The sequence below is a fragment of the Loxodonta africana genome, chromosome 10 (genome assembly GCF_030014295.1).
Source record: "Loxodonta africana isolate mLoxAfr1 chromosome 10, mLoxAfr1.hap2, whole genome shotgun sequence".
Classification (NCBI taxonomy): domain Eukaryota; kingdom Metazoa; phylum Chordata; class Mammalia; order Proboscidea; family Elephantidae; genus Loxodonta; species Loxodonta africana.
In genome coordinates, this window is record NC_087351.1 from 15,650,694 (window position 1) to 15,675,243 (window position 24,550).

The window sequence follows — 24,550 nt, forward strand, 5'->3', positions numbered from 1 at the left end:
ACTGTCTATTGTGCTTTGTCCATATCCATAATGTAAATTATATCCACAATGTAAATTCCCTCTTCTCTCTAGTCCCAAAAGCTATAAACTGAAAAACAAAAAGTAGTTGACTTTTTATAAAAAACATTTCTTAGAAAATTAGGGCATATTTTAAAAACGAGACCTACTGTGAGAAAACAGTAACAACAAAAAGATAGTTCACTTAGTGATTTTGTAAAAAAAAATCTCAAATTACAAATTTACTCCCCGCCCCATGATGACACTGGAGCCCTGGTGGTGCAGTGGTTAAGAGCTTGGCTGCTAACCAAAAAGTTGGCAGTTCAAATCCACCAGCCACTCCTTGGAAACCCTATGGGGCAGTTCTACTCTGTCTTTCTTACAGGGTCGCTATGAGTTGAAATTGACTCGATAGCAGTGGGTTTGGCTTAATGAGGGTATTAACTCAGCTGAGTCTGTCTAATGAGTACCAGTGAGGATGAGACCTAATCAAGCCAATAAGCAGTTGGGCTAATTCACCTTCCTCATTTCCCCAGATTATTGTAAAGCAGTGAGTTTTATGTTGTCAATTCCATGAATCTAACATGTCTCTGAGTCAAGGACAGTCTCTGATCCAAAGACAATCATCACTTCTACCTAGGTCTTGAGTCTGCCCAAGTGGTTGCTTTGACCTTATATGGCAGGCTTTGTGTGTGTGGCTGTACTGGCCAGGCTACTTTTAGTCAGCCGGGGTTAAGTGTCCAATTCATAGACTATTCAGATGTTTGGGTTTTTCTCCCTCTACTGACTGCCTGCTCCCTGGCGACTCCCTGTTTATACGTATGTCCTTAAAAAGGAAGGGAAAAAGACGCCAACAGAAATCAAACTCCATTTAGAGAATGTGGGTACCTGTTAGTTCTGGCAAAAATATTCACAGGATTGAAAATTAAAGTTAGTTATCAAATTTCACATATGCACCCCAAATTCTCATAAGACCAGACTTAATGGTCTGACTGAGACTAGAAGGACCCCAGTGGTCATGGCCCCCAGACCTTCAGGTGCCCCAGGACAGGAACCATTCCCGAAGCCAACTCTTTAGACATGGAATGGACTGGACAATGGGTTGGAGAGGGATGCTGGTGAGGAGTGAGCTTCTTGGATCAGGTGGACACTTGAGACTATGTTGGCATCTCCTGCCTGGAGGGGAGATGAGAGGGTGGAGGGGGTTAGAAGCTGGCGAAATGGACACGAAAAGAGAGAGTGGAGGGAGAGAGCGGGTTGTCTTATTAGGGGGAGAGTAATTGGGAGTGTGTAGCAAGGTGTATATGGGTTTTTATGTGAGAGACTGACTTGATTTGTAAACTTTCACTTAAAGCACAATAAAAATTATTAAAAAAAAATTTAATAAATGCAAGTGATCCCTTCTAATTGGTGGCTGTATCTGGGTGGTGGATAAAACGTAACATACATTTAGCAGAAAGAAAACATACTAAAAACTCGATTTTAATACAAACAATTCAAATCCTGAATTGCCAAACAAGCTTCATTCTAAATAGCCAGAGTAAGGAAAACTGCTAAAAAAACACATAGGAAATAAAGTGGTTTTCCTGGTCAGATACAACACACGAAACAGGAGAACGTCAAGTATATGGATATCAACTTAAGAAAAGGAGCCTTGTTTATTAAAGATCGCAGGCGTTAGGACTCACTTTGCTATACATATTTTATCAGTAGCAGATGCACAAGATGCAAAATTCTACTGATTCATAATATTTCTGCCATTTTGTTTCAAAGGCTTGGATAATTATAATGATGACAATTTTTTTCAATTGTGGTAAATATATAGGAAACAACACATTTGCCATTTCTACAGTCTTCACATGTTCAGTGACACTAATTACGTCCATCACATTGTTCAACCATAACCGCCAACTGTTCCCAAATTTTTCCACACCCTTAACTGAAGCTCAATGTCCCCTAAGCATTGTGATGATGACAAATTTAAATGATCTTTATGCTAACAATATTTCCAAGAGCATAGGTATTTATTTCTATCTTACAGACAGGGAAACTTTAGTGACTTCTTGTTCTGGTCATCAGGAATGGTGTCAGAACGACTGACTATTGGCTTGGTAGTCTTCCTTGGACTCTGCTGGTCTAGATGACATGGTCTCTATCTTACCATCCTCTGTCATGATTAACTTTGTCATTAGAATAATTTAAATGAATTTAGCTAGTTTACTCACCAATACATTTCCCTTTGTGCACCATGAGTTGATCAGGACTACCCACAGAGAAATACAGGATTTCACAAGAGCCAGGGGAATCTTCACTACTACATGCAGAATACTGACGTTCTCGCCTTAAAAATAAATTTGGACAATGAGGTTTTTTTTCTTTAAGATCAACACATGAAATCCTTTCCCCTCCATTTTCTCCTACTAGCCCATTATTCATAGTCTAACATCTGTCTCTACTGGGAATTGAGTTGAAGGTGTTAATAGGAAAGGTGTTTAGCTCCCCACTGTGGTCCTCCCCATATAAACCCCTAACTCTAGGTCTGTGCTGTCCAGTCTGGTAGCACTAGCCATATGTGGCTATTTAAATCAATAAAAATTAAATAAAAATTCAGTTCCTCAGCTGCAGTAACCACACTTCACATATTCAACAGCCACAAGTGGTGAGTGGCTACAATTTGGACAGCAAAGATCTGGACCAGGTCCATCATCACAGAAACTTCTACTGGAGAGCAGCTATTTAGATCAATCCCACACTGATCCCACATCTCTTCATTCCCACGCATGTGCACATCTGCAGAAAGCTGAAAACCTGGGGGATTTGGAGGTCACTACAATTCGTGGTTTCTGATTCGGATCTGGACCATTGAATGCTCGTTCATTCTTTTACTTGTCTTTGACAGATACCGCCTCCCATCCCCCTCCATGACTTCTCCAAAACACTCACAATCCAATCGGTCCCTCTCTTACTGTTTCTACTTTTTTCTGGGTGGGGAGCAATAGCTGGGAGGGTAGACTATAAAGCTCAAATAATTAATGAATTGAGGGCGGGTTGCAGGAAAGAGGGAAGGGGGAAAGCTTTTGATGGTCAAGATTGGACACTTACAAGAAATGCCTTGATGAGGTACATGGACAGATCTCTGGAAAGCACCCCACACACTCTAAGCACAATCTTGTCTTTTGTTTCCACTGAGAACATTAGGCAGTAAGAGGTAAAGCTCACAATTTCTATGGTTCCGCCTATAAACTTACTTGGCATCTGCACTACTCTTTCTTTCTTACAGACTCTGAGGAAGGACAACTGCCAGCTCCTCAGTTCCATTCCCTACAGTCTGCTTTGGGATCTTGGTCTGTCAGTTAGTTCCTCTCCCCTGTATGCTCAATCTGTCCCACTATGGTGGCTCCTTCCCCTCAACTGGTTCTCTTTCACCCTCAAACTCCCCTCCTTCAATCCACCCACTTTCTCTTGTTCTTCATATTCAGACTTGCACACTTGCTATCCCTCTTTTCTCACTTTCTATTTACTCCCCAAGGCACTGCAATGTCAATAAAACTGCCACCTCTTTCCCACCTATGCTCAACCCGATTTTTCCCCCTTGGTTCTTTTATTTTGGTTGGTAGTATGGTAATTCATTCCATCTCACTGGTCAGAAACCTGTGAGTCAACCTGGGCTCCTCGATATCCTGAATCTAATTGATTCCCAAGTACCACCCTCCCCTTTCTATTTTCCCTGCCCCATTCAGGTCACCAACTTTCTCCCGGACACGTGCAATACTCCATTATTAACTGGTCTCCCCACTTTCAAGCCTATACATCTTCCATTCCTCCTGGCCCCTTCCATGCTGCTGCTAAGACCTACTACGATATGGGGCTCTACTATTTAACTTACACCGCACGTGGGTCTGCACATTATAGACACCAGGGAATGACCAATACCTGGTGGTCTGTTTAAATTTCTACTTCTAAAGTTATTTGTATGAGCAGGGAAAAAGACCTGGGCTATCTTTTTGTTCTTTGGTTTACAGCGTGCTAACACTTGATTTAAGGAATTTTAGGAATTCTATTAACTCCATCGTGACTGATAAGTATGAACACAATGAGAGTGTTAAGAGTGTGGTTGGAAAGATATATAATTAGGGCTGAAGGAACAGATAATTTTAAAAGGGAAAGTGGCAAAAAAAGTGACAAATATGGTATATGCCACATGGGGTAGACTATTTGACAATAGGAACAATTTTGGAAAGTAGGAATAAAGAGGTGAAAGTCAGTATCATTGATGTCTACTGTTTTCACCCAAAAGTGAGTCTTACATAGATGTGTATATATTGGTTGCTCATACTGTCTACTCTGGACTCTTCAACGACGGGGTTTATAACAACCTTTTGGTACCTGGCTGGTTCCTAAGTAAAACAACTTCTGAGCTCAAGCAGAGATATCATCCCAAATGACGTTTAGACTAATGACACCGTGGTTTCCTCTTCAACAGTCTTTTCTACGATTATGGAATGTTCACGGGAGTTTGCAATATAATTAAAAACATCACCTATGTTATCAGTTTTTCTAAGTAGCTGTGGCAGCATACAGTCTGCTCAAATAAAGGATGTTTTAAACAAAATTGTTGAATAATATTAACTTAGTCTTATATAAAGGATAGAGAATTAGACATAATTTAAATTTAGAAGACTAAGTTAGGCATATAGGACCTTGATACCTGAAAAAGAAGAAAAGATGATTTAAAAAAAAAAAAAGCCAAGAAGCAAGAGGAGAGGTGGCAATTTGTCCAGTGGGGACTTAAGAAAGACTGCTCTGTCAACATGGCCACCCCAAAGCAAACAAATGGTGTTTAGAGCCAATGACACTATGGCTTCATCTTCAATGATCTTTTCTAGGATTGTGGGATGTTCATAAACGTAGATGGTTGGGATGGAATACAGAAAGGATATCTCCACCTGAGACATACAGGGGCCAGGATATTCTCACCTTCCTGCCTAACTCACCAAGATAACACATAACTCTAGCTCTTGATCCCTTAATTAAAAACTCTGCACAGTTTTGTGGAAATAAAGTTAATAAGAATTCCTGATATTGTGTACACCTCTACAGAACCAACAAAAGAAACAGTGAACAACGGAGGGGAACAGGTGTACAGAGACGAATTAAGGACCCCTCTAACTCCCCCCTCTTTTTTTTTTCCTAACTCCCCCATCCACATAGTTTACACTGTAGGTGGTTCCCTCATTTTTTGGAGAGAGCAGAAGGAATCCCACGTCTTACACTTAGTCATTCGATTATCTCTTTTCTGTAAGGATGAAAAGTCAGCAGTTACCATACCCTGGTTTTAGGATGGGAAAACAATGTAGGAGATAACCTGATTTTGTTTGATGGTGGAAACAGAAGTAGCACCTGGTGATTTATCCTAGATTCTGGGCTACACACTTAAAGTTAAAAACCTGAAAAGGCAAGTCTGAATATGTGAAAATATTTCTCTACCATGACCTATTTTATGGAGATTTTGTTTTGCTTCTCCTAAAAAGCTCAAAGCTCCCCTTTATAAGGTACAAGGAAGGTACACTTACAAAAGACAACTTGAAGGACACAGAAAAGCTCTTCAACAAAGGCAAAGACTCGTCAGTGAAAGGCTGGGCCAGTACGCCAGGCTTTTAAGTTCTTTCCACTAGAATAGTGAGTGTTTTCTTCCCCCCTTTCTCTTGTTTTAAGCAGTGGAAACCGTTTGTCAAACAAAACCTTTCTGACCTTACTCCACAGATAAAGAAAAGCAGAGTTGCCTGGCTAAAGAGGCTCAGACCTCAAGAGCACCAAAATCATTGTTTCTCCTTTTCTTTCCTCTCTCCCTCCCTTCACCAGATATTTATTGAGCACCTACAGTGGATTGGTATGGCACTGCTCTAGGCACTGAGGAAAACACAGATGAGGTCCCTGCTCTCACAAACTCTATGGTCTCATGAAAGGAGACAGACAATGAAAAAGCAAGCCCGTTAATAACAATTTCAGTTAGCGATAAGTGCTATGGAGAAAAAAGAATTGAATAACAAGACCAGGAGGGAGAGGGAGGCAGACAGGGTGCTCAGGGAAGGCGTCTCTGAGGAAGTCGCCTTTGAGGGGAGGCTTGAGTGATAAGAATGAGCAAGCCGTGCAGTGCCAGAGCAGATGTCCAGGCTTGACCCTGAGGTGGTCAAGGGGCTGAAAGATTAGTGTGGCTGCAGTGCAGTGGGGGTTAGGTAGGTGGGGCAGTGGTATGAAATAAAATGTGACGGTCACACCTCTACTTTTGTCCCCATGCCATCCATTCTCCACCTACAGCCGGGAAGAACTTTATACAATGTGAGTCAGATGGCATCACATTCCTGCTTCAAACCAGCCAGGAAGAACTTTATACAATGTGAGTCAGATGGCATCAGATTTCTGCTTCAAACCTCCAAGGCTTCTCATTGCACCTGAACTCATGACTCGGCCAACAAAGCCCTCTGCATCCTCCTCCTGCCCACCCCTCCCCGAACCACTCTCCCACGTCCACTGGTTCTAGCCACACTGTCCTATCCTGTGAAGGAGCTCTGCACACGGCAAGCCCGGGCAGTCTCACATCTTCTGCACCAGCTGTTGTCTGCCTTGAGGACACTCTTCCTCCAGTCTTTGTGTGGCTGGCTCCTTCTCGTCATCCAGATCCTATATACCCCTTCTCCCCCAACTAAAGTCACTCTCTATTAGTCACTCAATATTCAACCCATATATTTTTTCCTCCAAACACCCAATCTAAAGTAGCCACTCCAGCTCTCTTTACACAGCCTATTTTAATTCTCTGCATAGCACTAATCACTATCTGATATATTCTTGTTTACTTGTAGACAACTAGAATATAAACTCTATGTAAGCAGAGTCCTTCTTGATCTTGTTTACTGAATCCCCTGGACTCAGATAGTGCCTGGCTCAGAGCAAGTACTCAACAAATATTTGTTGAATGAATGGATGAATCATGTTTCTATGTTTTACTGCTTTTAGTTACAGCCAAGGAGCCCTGGTGGTACAATGGTTAAGTGCTTGGCTGCTAACCAAAAAGTCAGCGGTTTAAACCCACCAGCTACTCCATGGGAGAAAATACCTGGCAATCTGCTCCTGTAAAGATTACAGCCTAGGAAACCCTATGGAGCACTTCTACTCTGCATAGAGGGTTGCTAGGAATCAGAATCAACTTGAGGGCACACAGCGACAGCCATAGCCAATTCAAATTCTGCTCACTATCCATATCGATGACAAGGTCGTCTCTGCTATCTCAGTACTAACTGTATTTACTAGGTGAAAGAATAACATGGAACATTTTGCTTATGACCTCTGACTTTCAAATTCATAAAGACCAATAAAAAGCAGGGAAGAAAAAGAATCAAGAGTATACCATGAAGTACTTTGGTGTATCAAGGACCTTTTCTTTCTTAACTAAAGGAAGCATGTAAACTGCACTTGAAAAATGATTCATTTTTCTCCTAGTCAGTAGCCAACACAGTTAGCACCAGCGCACAGTTCTATGAGGTATGTGCGACAACCTTGGCAAACAAGAGATAAAACAGGTGAGCCATTTCTTTCATCTTTCTTCTTGGATGTTCAAGGAATGTTGTTGGATCCAAGGCACACAAATCGCACTCTACAGGTGTTAATATAAAAATGTCAAGCAGGAGAGAGAACTTCCCATCCTCCTTTGAATTAACTTTCTATTTTTTAATCTAAAAACAAGTCTAGCCTTGGGCCCACTGTTTATCTCACTATTTATAGTTACCACAAAAACTGAGATGTTTAAGCTTAAAAGTCTTTTGCTACATATTTGAAAAAACTTATTCATATCATTGATTTATTTCTGCCATGTTTCTAACACATTAAGAATTTGCCAAATAATTTCCTAGTGAAATACCTTTGACAATTTCAAGCTATGTTGCCTACTGGAAGCCCATTTATATTCTAGCACAATGGCTGAAATAATCTAAAGTGGTTAGAAGTTACAACCTTAAAAAGGAATGTTCTCACAAACTGTATTCAAAAACATTTCGTTCACCTTAACAGTAGGTGATTATACACTAATATTAAACTGATTTTCTAAGTTGATCTTTTTTTTTTTAATGTAATTAGGAAAATAACTGAAATGGTTTCTTCTGATAAATATGCTACCTTTCAAAGGTTAATAAAAATCTTCAGTTTGATGCCTAAAGTCTTTCTTTTCATAGAAGTAAAGTGGGTGTTGGTTTTAAGTGCTTCCTGGAGTCCCACAGGAGATAGCTCAGACACCTAGTAAAGCTAAATTATAATGCCTGCACTGCTTATGACCTACCCATTCATAAAATGGGTTCTGCTATGAGACTCATTTCTGGTCTGCAGGGGGCCACAGCAAGTAGAGAGGGGAGTCACAACTCTTTAGTGGAAAAGGAGGTAGGGAAATAGGAAAGTGTCCTTCTTGTGACCTCTGGCAAAAGGAACAGCAGTGGGGCCCATCTGAAAGGATGAGGACACTGAGAGTTCTTGGTGCTACAGGGAGGCTCTGGCACAAAATGGGCTCCCGTAATCATATGAAGGGTGCTCCTATCCCTATGCCCACTTTGGAGCATTCTCAGAATGTGTGGCGGAGCCTGCGGAGTTACAACCTGGAACACACACTGGGTGAAATTTAACTGGATGATGATGATCAGATGGAAGACTTTTTTAAATCCCAGAATAGTTGGGTCATTAAAAGTCAGATCAGATTGTACTGGAGACAAGACTGTGAAGTGTTAAAGGCTATTATAAAGGGGAATGAGCTATGAAATTTGTTTCATGAAAGGTATTTAGAAAGTGTTTTTATTGTACTGCTAACTAATACAGTAAAATACATGTTTTTAAAAACTTACTAAAACCATTACTTGAAAATTCCATCAAATGTCATTATGAGTTGTTTTAATCCTTCTACGTATTTTATCCTCCCAGATCAGAAATCCCCAGCACTTACCTAGACCTTCCTGAGGAGTTGGCCCGGTGTTTACCATTTCCTACAAAGTCCGGAGACCCTCCATGTAGAATGGCAGCTGCTCTGTATCCCCCTGGGTCTTTCCGAGGGGTATGATCTTGGTTTGATAAACTCGCAATTTCCAAGCGTTCCTACAAAAAGGGAAGTGAAACCTGCTTTAGATGTAAGTCACAGATGAAAGACAATTATGGTAAATAATTATATATACAGTATAGATTGCAGATTTTATTTAAACTGAATGCTTCAAATGCAGTAAGTTGAATTCAACTTTTAAAAATTGAATGTTAACGTATGCACTGGTTCAAGAAGAGTCTGAAGTCCAGGTTACAGTGTCAAGGAAACATGACTGTTCTAGGTGAAAACGCTAGGAGTCTTAGCACATGAATGTGAAGTCAGGGAGACGAGCAAGAGAAATGAGAAGAAGAGGGCCTTCAAACGAGCCTGAGGCAGTGGAGTCACCAGGGTTGGTGTCACCCAGTGTGGTAATTCATGGTGTCACCCCCCCATGCTAATTGCCACAATATTATAACTAAAACACCAGAAGATCTGACAAAACCAGCGACTGTAAGAATACCGGCCGCAACAAAAACAACAGTGTGTGCTTGTAGCACGTACAGACAAAACCACGTAATTTGAAGCATCACTGTAACTGGATAATAACAACAGCTCTGACCGGAGTGCATTAAAAGGTTCACAGACTAAATTAGCACAGAGTTTTACCCTTGTAGGTATACTTGTACATGTATGCAGGGCTTACGAAAAATTTTTTGTTGTTATAACTAACTACAGGGATGTTTTTATAAAAAAATCATAAATTTCTGCTGAAACACTGCACAAAAATTTTAAAGACAGTCATGTTGGCGTCACCCCATCTGACAGTGTCACCTGATGCAGTCCGTACCCCCTGCATACCCCTAGTGATGCGACTGGCATGAGAGTGACTGACAGAAGGCAGGTCAGATGGAAGACAGGAGAGTTGGCAGGAACGGTAACGTCATCTTACATTTGTACGAGACTTTGTACTTTCACACGTGGCAGTCTGTTTATCCGTGGGAAGGATTACAGGAGTCAGAAAGGCAGGCATTCCTGGGCCCCTTTAAGGGATGAGGAAAATAAGCCACAGGGGGTGTCACATGTCAAGGTTACAGGGCTAAGCAGTGAAAAAGCCACAGCTAAGCCAGTCTTCCTTATGTCAGTGCCTCCTTCTGCTACACCTCACATGTCCCTTAAGTTAAATTCCGTAATTCCATAAAAAAGAGAAGTTAAATTTCCTCTGGATTTCTCCAAACACATCTAACTGGTTTTCTGATTGAGCTGGACTCAGGAAAGATGAAGCACTTTGTCCTTTTCCAGCGCTGCTGGGTCACTCTTCTCCATCACTGAATGAAATCTCAGGCAGAGCTGTACCACTTCCATCACCCTTAGGCGTGAACAAACAGTGTTATTTCCTAAGTATTAAAATTATCAAAGCTTCACTCTCTTACCTAGTCTCTCCTCTACCTTGACTCATTTGATAAACCACTGGAGTCACAGTAATCTACAGGTAACACACTATTCTAAACTTTGCTACCTATTTGGGGAACCTAAAATATACAACAACATTTTTGTATTTTAGTGCTTCATTGTAAGCTTTACTACTAACAGCAACATGAAAGGGGAAGATATTATTGATGGAAATAAAAGCATTTTATATTTAATAAAATATAAACAATTTTAGTATACACTGTTATAATTAATGATATAGTACCTGCTTAGCCATTTCTTTTCTTTTTTTCTCTTCTTTGATCTCTTCTTTCCTTCTCTGAATTTCATGAAGGATTTCACGTTGCTGAAATAAATCACACTACCATCACATGCCAATCTCTGAAACCCACACCCATTACCATTGCTGTCGAGTTGATTCTGACTCACAGCAACCCTATAGGACAGAGTAGAACTGCCCCACAGGCCTTCCAAGGCTGTAATCTTTATGGAAGCTGACTGCCACATCTTTCTCCTGTGGAACAGAGCAGCTGGTGGGTCTAAACTGCTGACCTTTTGGTTAGCAGCTAAGTGCTTAACCACTGTGCCACCAGGGCTGCTTCTGAAAGCCGTATAACACATAAATTCTGGAACCACAGAAAATCTGGTGAATTTCAATAATTTAAGCCCTCCTTTCCTAAGAGACCTGACTATCTAGAGCCTTGTACAAACTGAAGCTAGGTCACTTTTATCAGAGTTCTTATGCAATTGGCATTCCTACCTGAAGGGGGTGAGAAGACTGGGTGGAGAGAGGCATTCACTCCCCACTCTGCATGTTTCCATGTTGGGGGACTCTCGCTCTGGCCACACTGCTGGCCTCTCACTTCTCCCCATGCTGAACAAAGCCCCTCCTCCGTGACATCTGCCTGTCTGCAGAGAACATGCACTTGCATCTGCTCTCTGTCAGGGGGCCAGGGGCTGACTTGGTGGAGGAGGGCTGGGCTGTCCTTGCCGTGTCACAGGCACCAAGCCCACAGGTCATAACCCTTAAGCTGCATTCTCCAATCAGATTTCTTAGTATTAAGAGTGGTATTTTGATCTCCATCCATGTAACTTATATATCTGTTGCTTAGCTTGTTCTGGATTTAGGTAGGGAAAACGGTGTTTTTTATCAGCCCCCTAAAATTCCAGGTTGCAATTATCAAACCTATTAAGAGACTCACCAAAAACTAACAACAATAATACAAAAGGCAAAAACGTATCAAAAATTTATAGGTTATAGCAGTATACCAAAACAAGACTGTTAGCTAAAACTCACTAAGCTAACCTAACCAAACCTGTTGCCTATAGAACAGAGTAGTACTGCCCCATATGGTTTCCAAGGTGCGTCTGGTGGATTTGAACTGCTGACCTTTTGGTTAGCAGCCCAGCCGAGCTCTTAACCCACTGTGCCACCAGGGCTCCAAATATTCACTACCTTCTAATAAACAATGTGTCTAACTATAAACAACAAGGACAATAAAACCAAACCAAACCTGTTGCCGTTAAATCAGTTTTGACTCATAGAGACCCCACAAAACAGAGCAGAGCTGCCTGGTAGGGTTTCCAAGGAGCAGCTGGTAGATTTGAACTGCTGACCTTTGGTTAGCAGCCGAGCTCTTAACCATTGCGCCACCAGAGCTGCAATGAGGACAATGAGGAGCCTTAAACATTAAAGGATAACTGGTCTACATAATTAATTAGGAATAGGCAATACAAAAAACGAGACTCACAAAGTTCAATCTCTGGCTTTTGTTACTCTTTTAGGCAGGAGATTCTTGTTTACCGTAGTGAAGAAGAAAATAGCCACCAAGACTCAGTCAATTTCTGTACAGCTTTACACGCTCAGAAAGATCACAGAAAGCTTGTTAAACTTCCTCTTTTTTAAAAAAGGCTCAGACTAAGGGTTCTACGGGGCAGCACTGGGGATGTTGGGAGGGGACTACTCAGAATTCTTTCTCAGTTACTCCTAACCTCCGTATCTTGAATCAAATGCTGAGCAAAATTCTAGAGATAAGGATAAGCTTGGGGCTCAGCAGAGAGAGACTAAGAACCTATAGAAGCTCCTGGTCATCCAGGCTGGCCAACTGGCACTCCACAGCCAAGTCTCACCTCCTGCTCCTCTTTTTGCTTGGCCTCCAACAGCCTCCGCTGCTCCTCCTGAGCCCGTCGCTCCAGCATTTCTTCATGAAAAGACTTAGGAGGGGGCTTGTTATGCTCGCTGAGAAATGACTGCACGTGGTACGCCAGTTCAAATATCATCACCTAAACATGTTTAAGAAAAGCAACCATAATTGAGCAAACAATGGGAAGACACAGCGCAAAGGAGAGAGCCACAGAACAACATGCCTGCAATCAGAGAGCCACTTACAATGGTGTTATTCATTTTGATACAACACATTCTGAATTAAGGTATATGAAGCCAGCACAGCAGGAGAAAGCTGTTACAGGGCTCATTTCATTGTACTGCTATCAAGACAAATCACCACCTAGCAAAAAAAAAAAAAAAAATGCTTCACGTGTCTTTTGTAGGCCTATTCAATTCATTGGCATTTTCTGTATAATAAATAGAAAAAAAAAATTTTTTTTTGTACAAATAAACCTGTTAAGATATTTCAGACTGCATGAAAGCAAGAACTACCTTCCCAACTAGAAAATCTGTCTACATAATGACAGTTGTGCAGGGTGTAAACATTGCTACATTAGAGCTTTTATTTGTCCACACAGCATAATGAAAACACTCTGTCAGGGGACACAGGCAAATACTCAAGGCTTCGCTATTGCCCTGAAGGTAATGAGCCAGTAGGAGGCTGATCAATACTTTAAAAGTATTTCATTTCCATTTAGGGAAGCATTTGTAGATGGTACCAGAAGAAAAAAGGCCCCCATCAGACATTCTTTACATGACCCTAGAAACCTACTTTGCTCTAGCCCCAAGAACCATAAACCATACTTGGGTTGTAAATCAACAGAACAGGGGTTTCTAAGACCCCACATTGACTAGTGAACCCAACCCCCAAGAAGGAGGGTGCCAAGTTCCTTAAGCAGACAAGGAACCCCACACTGAGATGTCCTGTTCCTCAATTATAAAGACGAAGCAATTACAAAATTCTTATTTCAATTATATCCTTAAAACAGTTTCTAAAAGGACTTAACAGGGTGGTAGATATAAAAGTCTTTGATGCAGAAATATAAAAATTAGTTTACTTGTGTTTCACCTTTCAGGGAATAAAATGCAAAGAAACCACAGCTATTTTTATTACACCAGAAGCTGTGGTATGTACTGAATGTACTTTGATTTAAAGTTGAGAAATATTCATCTTAGGGTCTAAGAGGCAAGATCTTCTAAGAAAAGCTCTTTGAAGGAAGGCTGGGAAAAGTAGGCAGCTTCTATGATGTCAGAGAGAAACCACTTCTAAGCCAGAAAGGAGCCAGGAGCTAAGCTTTGGAGAGTTTTTCTTCTGCAGATCCATTTAATTTACTAGCACTTTCTGTATAAATAAATCTGACGAAATATGTAAGACTGGATGAGAATAAGAACTACTCTCCAAACTGGCCCTCGCCCCCACTCCCTCCCATCTATTCAGTTCATTGCTTTGCTTCTCTCAGGCCTTTGCTCAAGTGTCACTTGACCAGGGGCTTCTCCTGACCCTTATATAAAACAGCCACTCCACCACTCTCTAGACCCTCATCCTAACTATTCTTCATAGCACTTACCAGCACCTGACTTGTTATAAAATGATTTGCTTGCTTTCTGTCTGTGACCCTCATGGTGTGGCTCAAATGTTCTGTTCCCTGTAGCTTTCCCTGCACCAGGATAGAGCCTGGCACATGGTGGCCGTGCAGTAAATATTTATTGAATGAATTAATGAAAGAATAAATGAATTCGACTTTGCCTAATTTTTAAAAGTAGAGTGTAAGAGGTACACTTAATTTTACTTTTATTTTACTCCCAAAGGGCTGTTATAGAGATTAAAACTACATCAGAGGCAATGAGAAGTGCTTAAGAACAAGCTGTTTTTGAGTACCCATTCCCATGCAGATGATGAAATGATTCATTGTTTAAAAGTCACATATCGGTGACTGTAATACCCCCAACAGATCTCCAAATCACACTACAGTACTAATTAGGATCTATTTTACGTGATAATAAAACTACTTTAGAAATCATATATATTTTAGACTTCCCAGTAGTTCAGACGTAAGTGAAACAGATTTTAGACAAAAACAGAGAGCTGCATGGTGCATTCTCGTGTTTAATGCCATTTCAAATCTCATTATGTGAGGTCTTGCCTGAGTCACTGCCTGGGGCATCGCCTGAGGCAGATGCTTTACCAGACAGTGCTGAATGTTCTCAAAACAATTCCACACTACTGATCCTGGCTTCTAGACCTATAACTAGACTTAAGTCCCAGTGAGCAAACAGAAACCTGGGGAATATGTATGGGAATGGCTATTAAGGGTCTGGGATAATGGTGCAAGGAACATAAAGACGCATCAGTCTGATTTTATTAATTATGGGCCCACTAAGCACAGATTCTTCAATGTTTCAGCTTGGAAGGTTAGGAAAGGATCTAATAGTTTATTTGGTTGGCTCGCTGAAGCACGGATTATGCAGTGGCCTACACTAAGTCAAGTTGAAGTACCAGACCTGCCTTGGTATACTACAGAAGAAAGTATCCAAAGGCTTAGGGAAACTGGCATGTCAGAGTGGATTTATCAGGTTAGACCCACAGACCCAAACATGAGGTGCCCAGAGGATACATCCTTTACCACAATGTGAGGAACAAATTTGTGAAGAAAGCCCCAGCATCCTTGAAGACTGCTGTGATTGCTATTTTATGTAAGTCAGATTTGATAGTGGGAACTGCCCTAACTGAACTGAGATACCTAACTACGATGGGGCTGATTGGACACCATGGTGATAGGGGCCAAGTGGCAGCACTAAATTGACAAAGACAAGGTGGACACAGTTATGCTAGAGCCAAAACAATAATCAGAATACTCTGACTTGAATGGATTTATGGCATTGGCTACTTAGTCATGGTGTCCCCAGGAATGAAACAGATATGAAGTCTACTAAGTATTTACTTGATCTGTACAAGAGGAAGAATTCTAGGTCAAGTGAAAGTTAGTCTAACTCAAATTACCAGAATAGAGAGTCATGGCCCCTTAGTTAAATCCCTGACTTGAGCCAGTTTACAGAAGCATAACCCTTGAATGAAGGGGAGGCTGGGTCCTCTTGAGGAAGGACACCACTACACTGCAGAATTTGCAGTGTTAATCTTTCTCCCAGCCTTCCCCAAAGGGATCTACGGCCTTTTACAAGAGTAACTGTTCACTGGGGAAAAGGAAATAATCAGACTTTTGGGGGATTACTGGGTGCTGGCTCTGAACTGACACTAATTCCAGGACAGTCAAAACGCTACTGTGGCCCACCAGTCAGAGTGCGGGCATATGAAGGTCAGGCTATTAATGGAGTCTTAGCTCATGTCTGTCTCACAGTAGGTCCAGTGGGTCCCCGAACCCATCCTGTAGTGATTTCCCCAGAATGCATAATTGGAATAGATATACTCAACAACAGGCAGAACCCCCACACTGGATCCCTGAAAAGTGGGGTGAGGGCTATTATGATAGGAAAAGCCAAGTGGAAGCCATTAGAACTGCCCCTACCTAGAAAAACAGTAAACCAAAAGCAATATTGCATTCTTGGAGAGGCGGCTGAGATTACTGCCACCATCAAGGACTTGAAGGATGCAAGGGTGGTGATTCCCAGCATATCCCCATTCAACTCGCCTATTTGGCTTGTGCAAAAAACAGATGGATCTTGGAGAACGACAGCGGATTATCGAAAACTTAACCAGAGAGTGACTCCAACTGCAGCTGCTGTTTCATTGCTTGAACAAATTAATACATGTCCTGGTACCTGATATGCAGCTATCGATCCCGCTAATGCTTTTATCTCCATATCTGTTTTGAAGGACCACTGAAGCAGTTTGCCTTCAGCTGGCAAGGCCAACAATACACCTTCATTGTCCTACCTCAGAAGTACATCAACTCTCTAGCCCTGTGTCATAATCTAGACCGCAGAGACCTCATACCATCAAAAGGAAGTGCCGGGAATGGAGGGTGTCCTTTGGAACTGGGGTCCCTGCTCTGAGAAACTCCTAGACCAGGGGAAGAAAGATGACCAGCACCTTCCCCCAGAGCCAACAGAGAGGAAGCCTTCTCCCAGAGATGCCACCCTGAATGTGAACTTCTAGCCTCCTAGACTGTAAGAGAATAAAACTCTGTTAAAGCCATCTACTTGGGGCATTTCTGTTATAGCAGCATTAGATAACTAAGAAATATGGAATACGAGTGAAAAATCATCTGGTCGTTTTGTATGAGGCAAAAGTTACCTTTGGTTATCTTTAATAGGGGTTCAAAATAGACAAGGGAGCCTTGGAGTAGTTACCGGTAACTAGCCCTTACTTAGGAGCCCTGGCAGTGCAATGGTTAAATACTTGGCTGCTAACTGAAAGGTCAGTGGTTCGAACCCTCTAGTGGCTTCACGGGAGATAGGACCTGGCAATCTGCTCCCATAAAGATTTACAGCTTAGGAAACCCTATGGGGCAGTTCTGCTCCTTCATACAGGGTCACTATGAGTCAGAATCGACTTGATGGCATACAACAATAACAGTTCTTACTTAACTCTTCTCAGTTTTTACATGATGGGATAATTAAGCACAAGGGTCTAGGCAAAAACATACTGATTTTACATAAAAGTGAGGAAAAGTCTGGTTTAAGGAAAACAGCAATACTCTGCCCTAGAAACCATCTAGTCTTGACCTCCAGAGAGAGCTCTACAACCCAATGGAAAGCTCATATGTGGAACTTAGTACTGAGCTAAATGTAAATGCTCAGGTACAGAAGGGACACTGAAGAAGCAGAGTATGTCGCTAACTAGTGAGAAGAAAAACAATTAGCTCTTCTGTTATGAAAAGGTAAGGGGTGGCTATGTTTGGTCAGAAATTGCCTGTTTGCAAACATTTTCCAACATGAAAGCTTGAGTCAAGATCAGGTCATAGTGGAGGGGACAAAGTGTGCAAAAAAATACAGCTAGGTCTACAGTGACTATTTTCAGAAAAAATTTTAAGCATCATTAAAAACCCAAAACCAAACCCATTGCCATTGAGTTGATGCCGACTCATAGCAACCCTACAGGGCAAAGCAGAACTTTTCCAAAGCTGTAAATCTTTATGGAAGCAGACTGCCACATCTTTCTCCCATTCAGTGGCTGGTTGGTTTAAACCGCTGACCTTTCAGTTAGCAGTCAAGTGCTTTAACTACTATGCCACAAGGGCTCCTTATGCAACCATTAGACAGTATTCATGAATTACAAGTTTTAGAGTCTATACAGATGGCACTAAGCATCATTAGTGCCATCTGTATAGACTCTAAAACTTGTAATTCATAAATACTGTCAGTCAAAGGAATAAAAATAACAATGTGCACCTTTGTAGCTACCAATAAGAAACAAAATATTCTAGTCCAAATTGGATTTGAGGTACACAGGAAAAGCCTTGAAACCAAAGAAAAGGCAGTAGGTAAAAGCTGGTGAATACAATGAGATTTTTACAGTTCTCTTATAATTCCCCAGTTTAGCAAATCTTACCTCCCCACAGTGTTTTTTGGCCAGTTCTTCCAGGCAGGATTTTAACAAATTAACACTTTCATTTGACAGACCTTTGGCATTCTTTAGCTCTATTTCAGGGACGCTGGTAAAGAAAAACAAAAAAACAAAAATGAGGCACTTCAGAAAGTATAGCCTGTTTGCAATAACATTTGCTAAGTTCCAAATACTGGGCCTGGAGATTTCATACAGGTCTTATATATGAACCTCTCTATGCCCCAGCAACACTTCCTTTAATCTCAATATTATTTCAACTACATCCCAGCAACCCTAGTTGATACAGTGCTCAGCATGAAGTCATGAGTACCTTGTGGGAGGAAGAGAGCTGGTCAAAGGTCTCACTCTGGGCTGCCAGGAGCTCCATCTCCTAAGTGATCAGCCTTACTGCACTTAAACCTGGTATCCCTGCAATGTTTGTTTATGATTTCAACTTTACAACCTGGTTAAAATTTCCTGTGTTCCCAACATCAATTATTATCTACTGGCTTTGATTTGCCCCAGATTCCGAACTCTGGGTTTCTTTTCCAGCTCTTTGTCTGACCCCAGACTAGTAACTTAACCACGTACTACCTTGTAAGGCAATTCTTGACGCTGGCTTGCACCCCAACATCAACTCACCCAGCTCTGACAGCTCACTGGCTTTGCACTCATTCATGTGCTCCAGCATGGAGCAGCCCACCAATAACTAGGCAAGATGGCACCCCAGCAATGCGTCCAGTATTCCCACAATATGCTTTATCCCAATCTATGACTAGAAATGCTCATGAACACTCTGCAAACTTCCACTATTCCTCTTCCTCCCCATAGAGCTCGTCTAAGAAACGATATTTTCTGCTCAACAAAACTATATAGCCAGCCCTCATGCTTCTTTTTATTCCCATAACATCCCACAACAACTCACAGAGATTAAATAGGGTTTATTTAATTTTACTAAAGAGAAGGTGACTCATCACTCCCTGCCAAGCATCCCTGAGTCATTCCTGGTCCTCTACCTTAGTGAAGCCTTTACCAGTCACCTACCTATGCATTCTCCCAATACTTCAGTATGACTGACAGGTTGCTGTAATCGTTATCTACTTGGATAGATGGAAATCTGTGGGAAAGTAATTTATATGAGGGAACAGAAACATCATACAGCCCTGAGTCCACGTATGGCTCATGTAACCCAGGATCCCATTTTTCACAGGGGCATCAAGGACTATTTTGTAGAAAAGGAGAGTTCTCCTGCATAATATTATTTCAGAAGGAAAAGGAATGCCACCCCCCACCCAGACAAGCCTTACATCATTATTTTAAAAAATATTAAACAACCATCACATAGCAATATTAACAGAATGGTAAGAAAAATTCCTCTACAACACTAATAAATTAACTTTTAATTAACCTAATGTCCTTGCCACATTCATTCCTAATTTCATATACTTGATGCTGTAATATTTACTTTTTAACCTTTTATAAGCATTTCCATGTTGTTTTTGAAAATCATTCCATAATATTTTTTATCAAGTGGACACATCACGGTTCACCTGAACAGTTCTCTAGTGCAGTGATTCTCAAGAGGGGGCGATTTTGTGTTCCGGGGACATCTGGAAAAGTCTAGAGACATTTTGGGTTATTACAGTCTGGGGAAGCGGAGGGTCCTCCTGGCATCTAGTGAATAGTGGCCAGGGACGCTGCTAAGCATCCTACAATGCACACACAGGACAGCCCCTCAAAACAAAGGATTATCTGGCCCCAAATGACAACAGTGCTGAGGTTGACAACCCTGCTCCAGTGCCTGACATCTCGACTGTTTCCAATTTTTTGCTTTTATAAGTAATGCTAAAATTAACATTTTTACACTTACGTCTAAGTTTTTCTTGATTTTGATTTTCCAGAAGAAGAAATATTTTCAATTCTTGAGGCACTTGCACTCCTACTTTCCCCATAAATTTATTTATCCTTTAATTAATTCATCAATTAATTTTAGCCTGCCTATATAAATAAAATAAAATAAAATTTTAATTTTTATTTATATACTCTAGGCGTGGTGTTAGGAACAAAAAAGAGTTTACTGTCTTCAAGGTGCTCAGTCTGGACTTGCCTCAATTTTGGAACCCTCCGTCACTTTTTAGGAAACGAAGTCCTTTAACTACCGCCCACTGTGTAAGGCAGTGCTTCCTTTTACCGGCTATTTTCCTTCTCTAAAATCTTCACTGCTTCCCTGCAGAGTAAGCGCAAACCACATCACACGAACTAAGCCAACATGCCTTTCCACATGGAATGTTGGAGGAAAAATTACTCTGCATGTTCACGATACTTCCAGAAAAGAACACTGAGTCCTGACTGCCAACGCTTTTGCCTAACCAGTGGTTCTCCACCAGAGGTGGCGTTTAGAAATACGTGGGGGCTTTTTGGTCATCTCAGTGACTAGGGAACACTACTGGCATTAGTGGACAGGGGCCTGGGATGCTAGGCACCCTGCAGTGCAAGGAGCAGGCCTGCATAAGGAAGAGTCACTGGCAGTGTGACTGAAAAGCACTGCAATGCTCAGCATTCCTTTGCCTGAGGAAGTAAAAGGTCAGATTCAGCACTGACTTCTAACGCCAATCTCGCTTTATTTTATTTTCATATAGGTGGGACGCAGGGATGGAGGAATGGCTATTTCTTGGTCACCGCATTGGTATTTGGGAAGAGATAAAGGTATGAGCCTAACTTACCACAACGAAACTCAAAGCTCCCTCCCCCACTTTTTCCCAACCTAACTCTACAACCAAGTATGCGTGCGGTTTAACAGTCACCACACCTTCAGCCTTTTTTCTTCAAGATTTCTCCTATTCCTAATTTATAAAGAACTAAACAAACAAAAGTGAACACGTCAGAGGAAGCAATTAGTCACTGTGTAAAGATCAGTATCTGTGGTGACGGCTTGACAAGTAAAAGCAGGCTTAAAACGAGATATGTTTCATGAAAATGTCTATTGTTGGTGTGTTTTGATGAAGTAAAGGTGCCAGGAAATAGAATTTTAAATGGAGCCGGAGCAGGAAGGAGAAAATAACATTAATTTCAATCTGCTTCTGAGTTGTCAAAACGGGAAACTCAAAGCACATCAAAGCTCTTTACAAAGGTACTCACACATCTGGATAGGTCGGAGGGCATTTAACCCTCAGATCTACTTTCACGTAGACTTCTTCACCTGTGAGGCCTTGGGGGTACAGAACTAAATTTATTTCAGGGGGCTCTTTGACCTAAAAGAGAAAAAGAAAACAATTTTTTTCCTAGAGAGCCAATCAATAAAAATTAAGACAATGATCGCTGTTGTTCAAAAGCTCTGCTTTTTAATTATTATGTGTGATTATGTTTTGTAGAGTTGTTTGGTACATTTTCGTAAAATATGGTTTAAAAACAGAACCTGTGCCAGAGAATGCATTTTCCTTTTTGTGATTATCTAAGCAGTGAACCAAAAGGTTCTGCTAGGCTTCCCTTCACTCGAATGTGACTAAGTGCCAAACGTGCTGAGTGCTGTCCTAGTGCCGTGGAGGCTTATGTGCTGCTGTGATGCTGAACAGGCTTTAGCAGGGCTTCCAAAGACACACAGACTAGGAACAAAGGCCTGGTAATCTACTTCCAAGAATCCGCCAGTGACAGCCCAATGAATCACAATGGTCTGATCCATAGCCGATCACAGGGATGGCACAGGACTAGGCAGTATTTTGTTCTGTTGTGTATGGGGTTACCACGAGTAGGGGGCTGACCTGATGGTAGTGAACAATAACAACAACAACAATGGGACCTAGTGGTGGGGGAGAAGGTATTGACACGGGTGGGCCAAGGAAGGCATCTGGAGGAGGGGATTTTTTTTTTTCCTATCACTCTTTTTTTTTTAATTGTGCTTTAAGTGAAAGTGTACAAATCAAGTCAGTTTCACATAGAAAAGCTTATATACACCTTGCTATATACTCCTAGCTGCTCTCCCTCTAACGAGACAGCACACTCCTGCTCTCTACCCTGTATTCCCCGTGTCCATTCAACCAGCTCCTGTCCCCCTCTGCCTTCTCATCTCCCCTCCAGGCAGGAGCTGCCCACATAGTCTCACGTGTCTACTTCAGCCAAGAAGCTCACTCCTCACCAGTATCATTTTCTTACAGTCCAGTCCAATCCCTGTTTGAAGAGTTGGCTTTGGGAATGGTTCTATCTAGTCTTGGGCTAACAGAAGGTCCAGGGACCATGACTCGAGGAGGGGATATTTACAGTAAGACTTGAATACTGAGATATTAACAAGTGAAAACCGTTGACGTGGGGAAATCTGATGATGCTTCTAAAATTGCATATACTTTCTATCTACGACTTTTCACCAAATAACCATATACTCTATTGTTCTTTAACTTATTTACATCTACTTTTTACCAAAAAAGATTTGAGGCCGTATATATTCTCCGTACATAACCAAAACTAAGCAGGCCCAGGGAAGAAACACTTACACTTTGCCTGATCAGCAAGGTGGACTCCATCTCCGATTTATAGATAAAGAATCTGGGGCTGATACAGTTTAAGTTGCTTGCCATAGACAGATGGTGACAGAGCTGGAAATCAAATCCAACTTTGACTCTAAAACCTGTTTCTTTTTTATAATCACTCTGCCTTGTGAATAAAACGCCAATCCTGAGAGTTAGCACGCGGCAGTGACTGAGGCTTCACTCTTGTTATGGCTTGGTCACTGGACATTTCTTATGTTTGGACAATGCCTGGACATTTGTTATGAATGTTTAGGCCGCCAGGGCAAAAAGAGAAACATCTGTTTTGAATGTCCAGAAAGGATAAAATCATGAACATGAAAACTCCTTAGGGGCAACAAAGTACTTGCCAACACTAAATGATAACAGAAATTTACAACATGGAAACTTACATACGGTGCCTGAATACACTTATGTACATCAACTATGCAAAGGCCGTTTTTACATGGCTGTTTATAATAATCCTTGATAAAGGCTGTGAGTACTCTAGCAAAGCACAATTCAATGAGCATGGTCCTGAGGAGGGTTAGACACTCCAGGTCCCGGGGCCTCTCATCCACTCGCTCACCCATCGTGCAGGAGTCGCCCACGCTTACTGAGCCCTGACCCTGCGTCAGGCACTGCGCCGAGTACCCAGAAATAAGAAAAACAGACATGGTTCTGGCAGTCACAGAACTTTCAGTCTGGTAGGGGAAAACGAACATAATAAATATGTAACTGTAAATTTAGAAAGTGCTGTTGAAGTTATGACTGAGAGGACGGTCAGGGGTGGGGGTGTGAAGGAAACTACTCAGATGTGGTTTTCTAGGAAGGCCTATCTGAGCATGCAGCATTTGAGCTGAGACAAGCCAGAAACAGGGCATTCCAGACAAGGGAAGAGCGAGTAAATAGGTTCAAAAGTGAGTAAGAGACTGGTGTATTCCACAACCAAAAGGAGGCCATTGTGCCTGGAACATCTGAGCCCAAGTAAAGCAGGCGAATTAGGAAGTGGCCAGATCACACAGCACCTTGTCAGCCAGGTGAGATATCTGGACTTTAAACCAAGCAGAAAGCCATGGCAGGATTTTAAGGTGGGAATGATAATGATCTACGTTTTAAAAGATCACTCTGTAGTAATGGTTGCCCAATACGATGAATGCAATCAATGTCACAGAATTGTATATGTAAAAATTACTGAACTGGCAAATGTTTTGTTATATCCATTTGTCACACATACACAAAAGATCGCTTTGGCTGCCGAGTAAAGAATAAATGTGGAAGGGCAAGAGCAGATGTCAAAAGCTGTTGTAATATAGCCTGCGTTGGTGGCCAAGGAAACAGAGACGAAGGCACATTGGAGGCATGTTTTAGGGATAGAGATGGCAAGACCTGCCAAATGGGTTAGATGCGGGTAGTGAAAATGAAAGAACCAAGGATGACTCAGGTTTCTGGCTTGAATATTTGCTGTTGATGGCAATTACCAAGATGGGGGAAGACCAGAAGTGTTCAGTTTTGGTCATATTGAGGCTGTAATACCTGTGAGTCAATCATCCCAGTGGGAATACTAACTGTTGGATACATGAGCCTTAAGTCTGAGAAGCTTTAGATGGAGACAGAAAGTCGGGATTTGTTGGTGCAGAATTTATATTTAAGCTAAGGGGTTAGATGTGATCTAATAAGAAGGTAGAAAGGGGGCCAGGACTAAGTCCCAGGGCACTCCAACACTTAGAAGTTGGACAGAGGATGAAAAGCTGACCAAGAGAGCTAACCATGGGGGAGGAAAACATAAAGGAGGTGTCTTGTCACAGAAGCTCCTTAGGGTTGAGTAGGATGAGGACAGAAAGCACCCACTGGCTTGGGTAACAGGACAACACGAGTTCAGTGGGTGAACCTCAGCGTGTTGAGGA

General features: G+C 41.7%; 1 protein-coding gene across 10 annotated transcripts in view; it reads right to left on the reverse strand.

The window, feature by feature from the left end:
• Nucleotides 1–24,550, reverse strand: part of EIF2AK4 (eukaryotic translation initiation factor 2 alpha kinase 4) — a 105,998-nt gene that overhangs the window by 67,242 nt on the left and 14,206 nt on the right. For 4 of the 10 annotated variants that reach the window (XR_010323114.1, XM_064292204.1, XM_064292202.1 and 1 more), the window contains exons 2-7: nt 21,286–21,398; nt 18,154–18,256; nt 12,608–12,760; nt 10,743–10,823; nt 8,978–9,126; nt 2,223–2,338 (exon numbers count right to left, since the gene is read on the reverse strand). Coding sequence is in view for 9 of the 10 variants with exons in the window: in XM_064292204.1 (XP_064148274.1) it covers nt 2,223–2,338; nt 8,978–9,126; nt 10,743–10,823; nt 12,608–12,760; nt 18,154–18,256; nt 21,286–21,398 (715 nt within the window). In the remaining variant the exon portion in view is untranslated. Of the gene's footprint in view, nt 1–2,222; nt 2,339–8,977; nt 9,127–9,998; nt 10,090–10,333; nt 10,416–10,742; nt 10,824–11,237; nt 12,581–12,607; nt 12,761–18,153; nt 18,257–19,191; nt 19,265–21,285; nt 21,400–24,550 lie in introns of those variants that run through there. The other 6 variants (XM_064292205.1, XM_064292208.1, XM_064292209.1 and 3 more) reach the window with 6 other exon arrangements.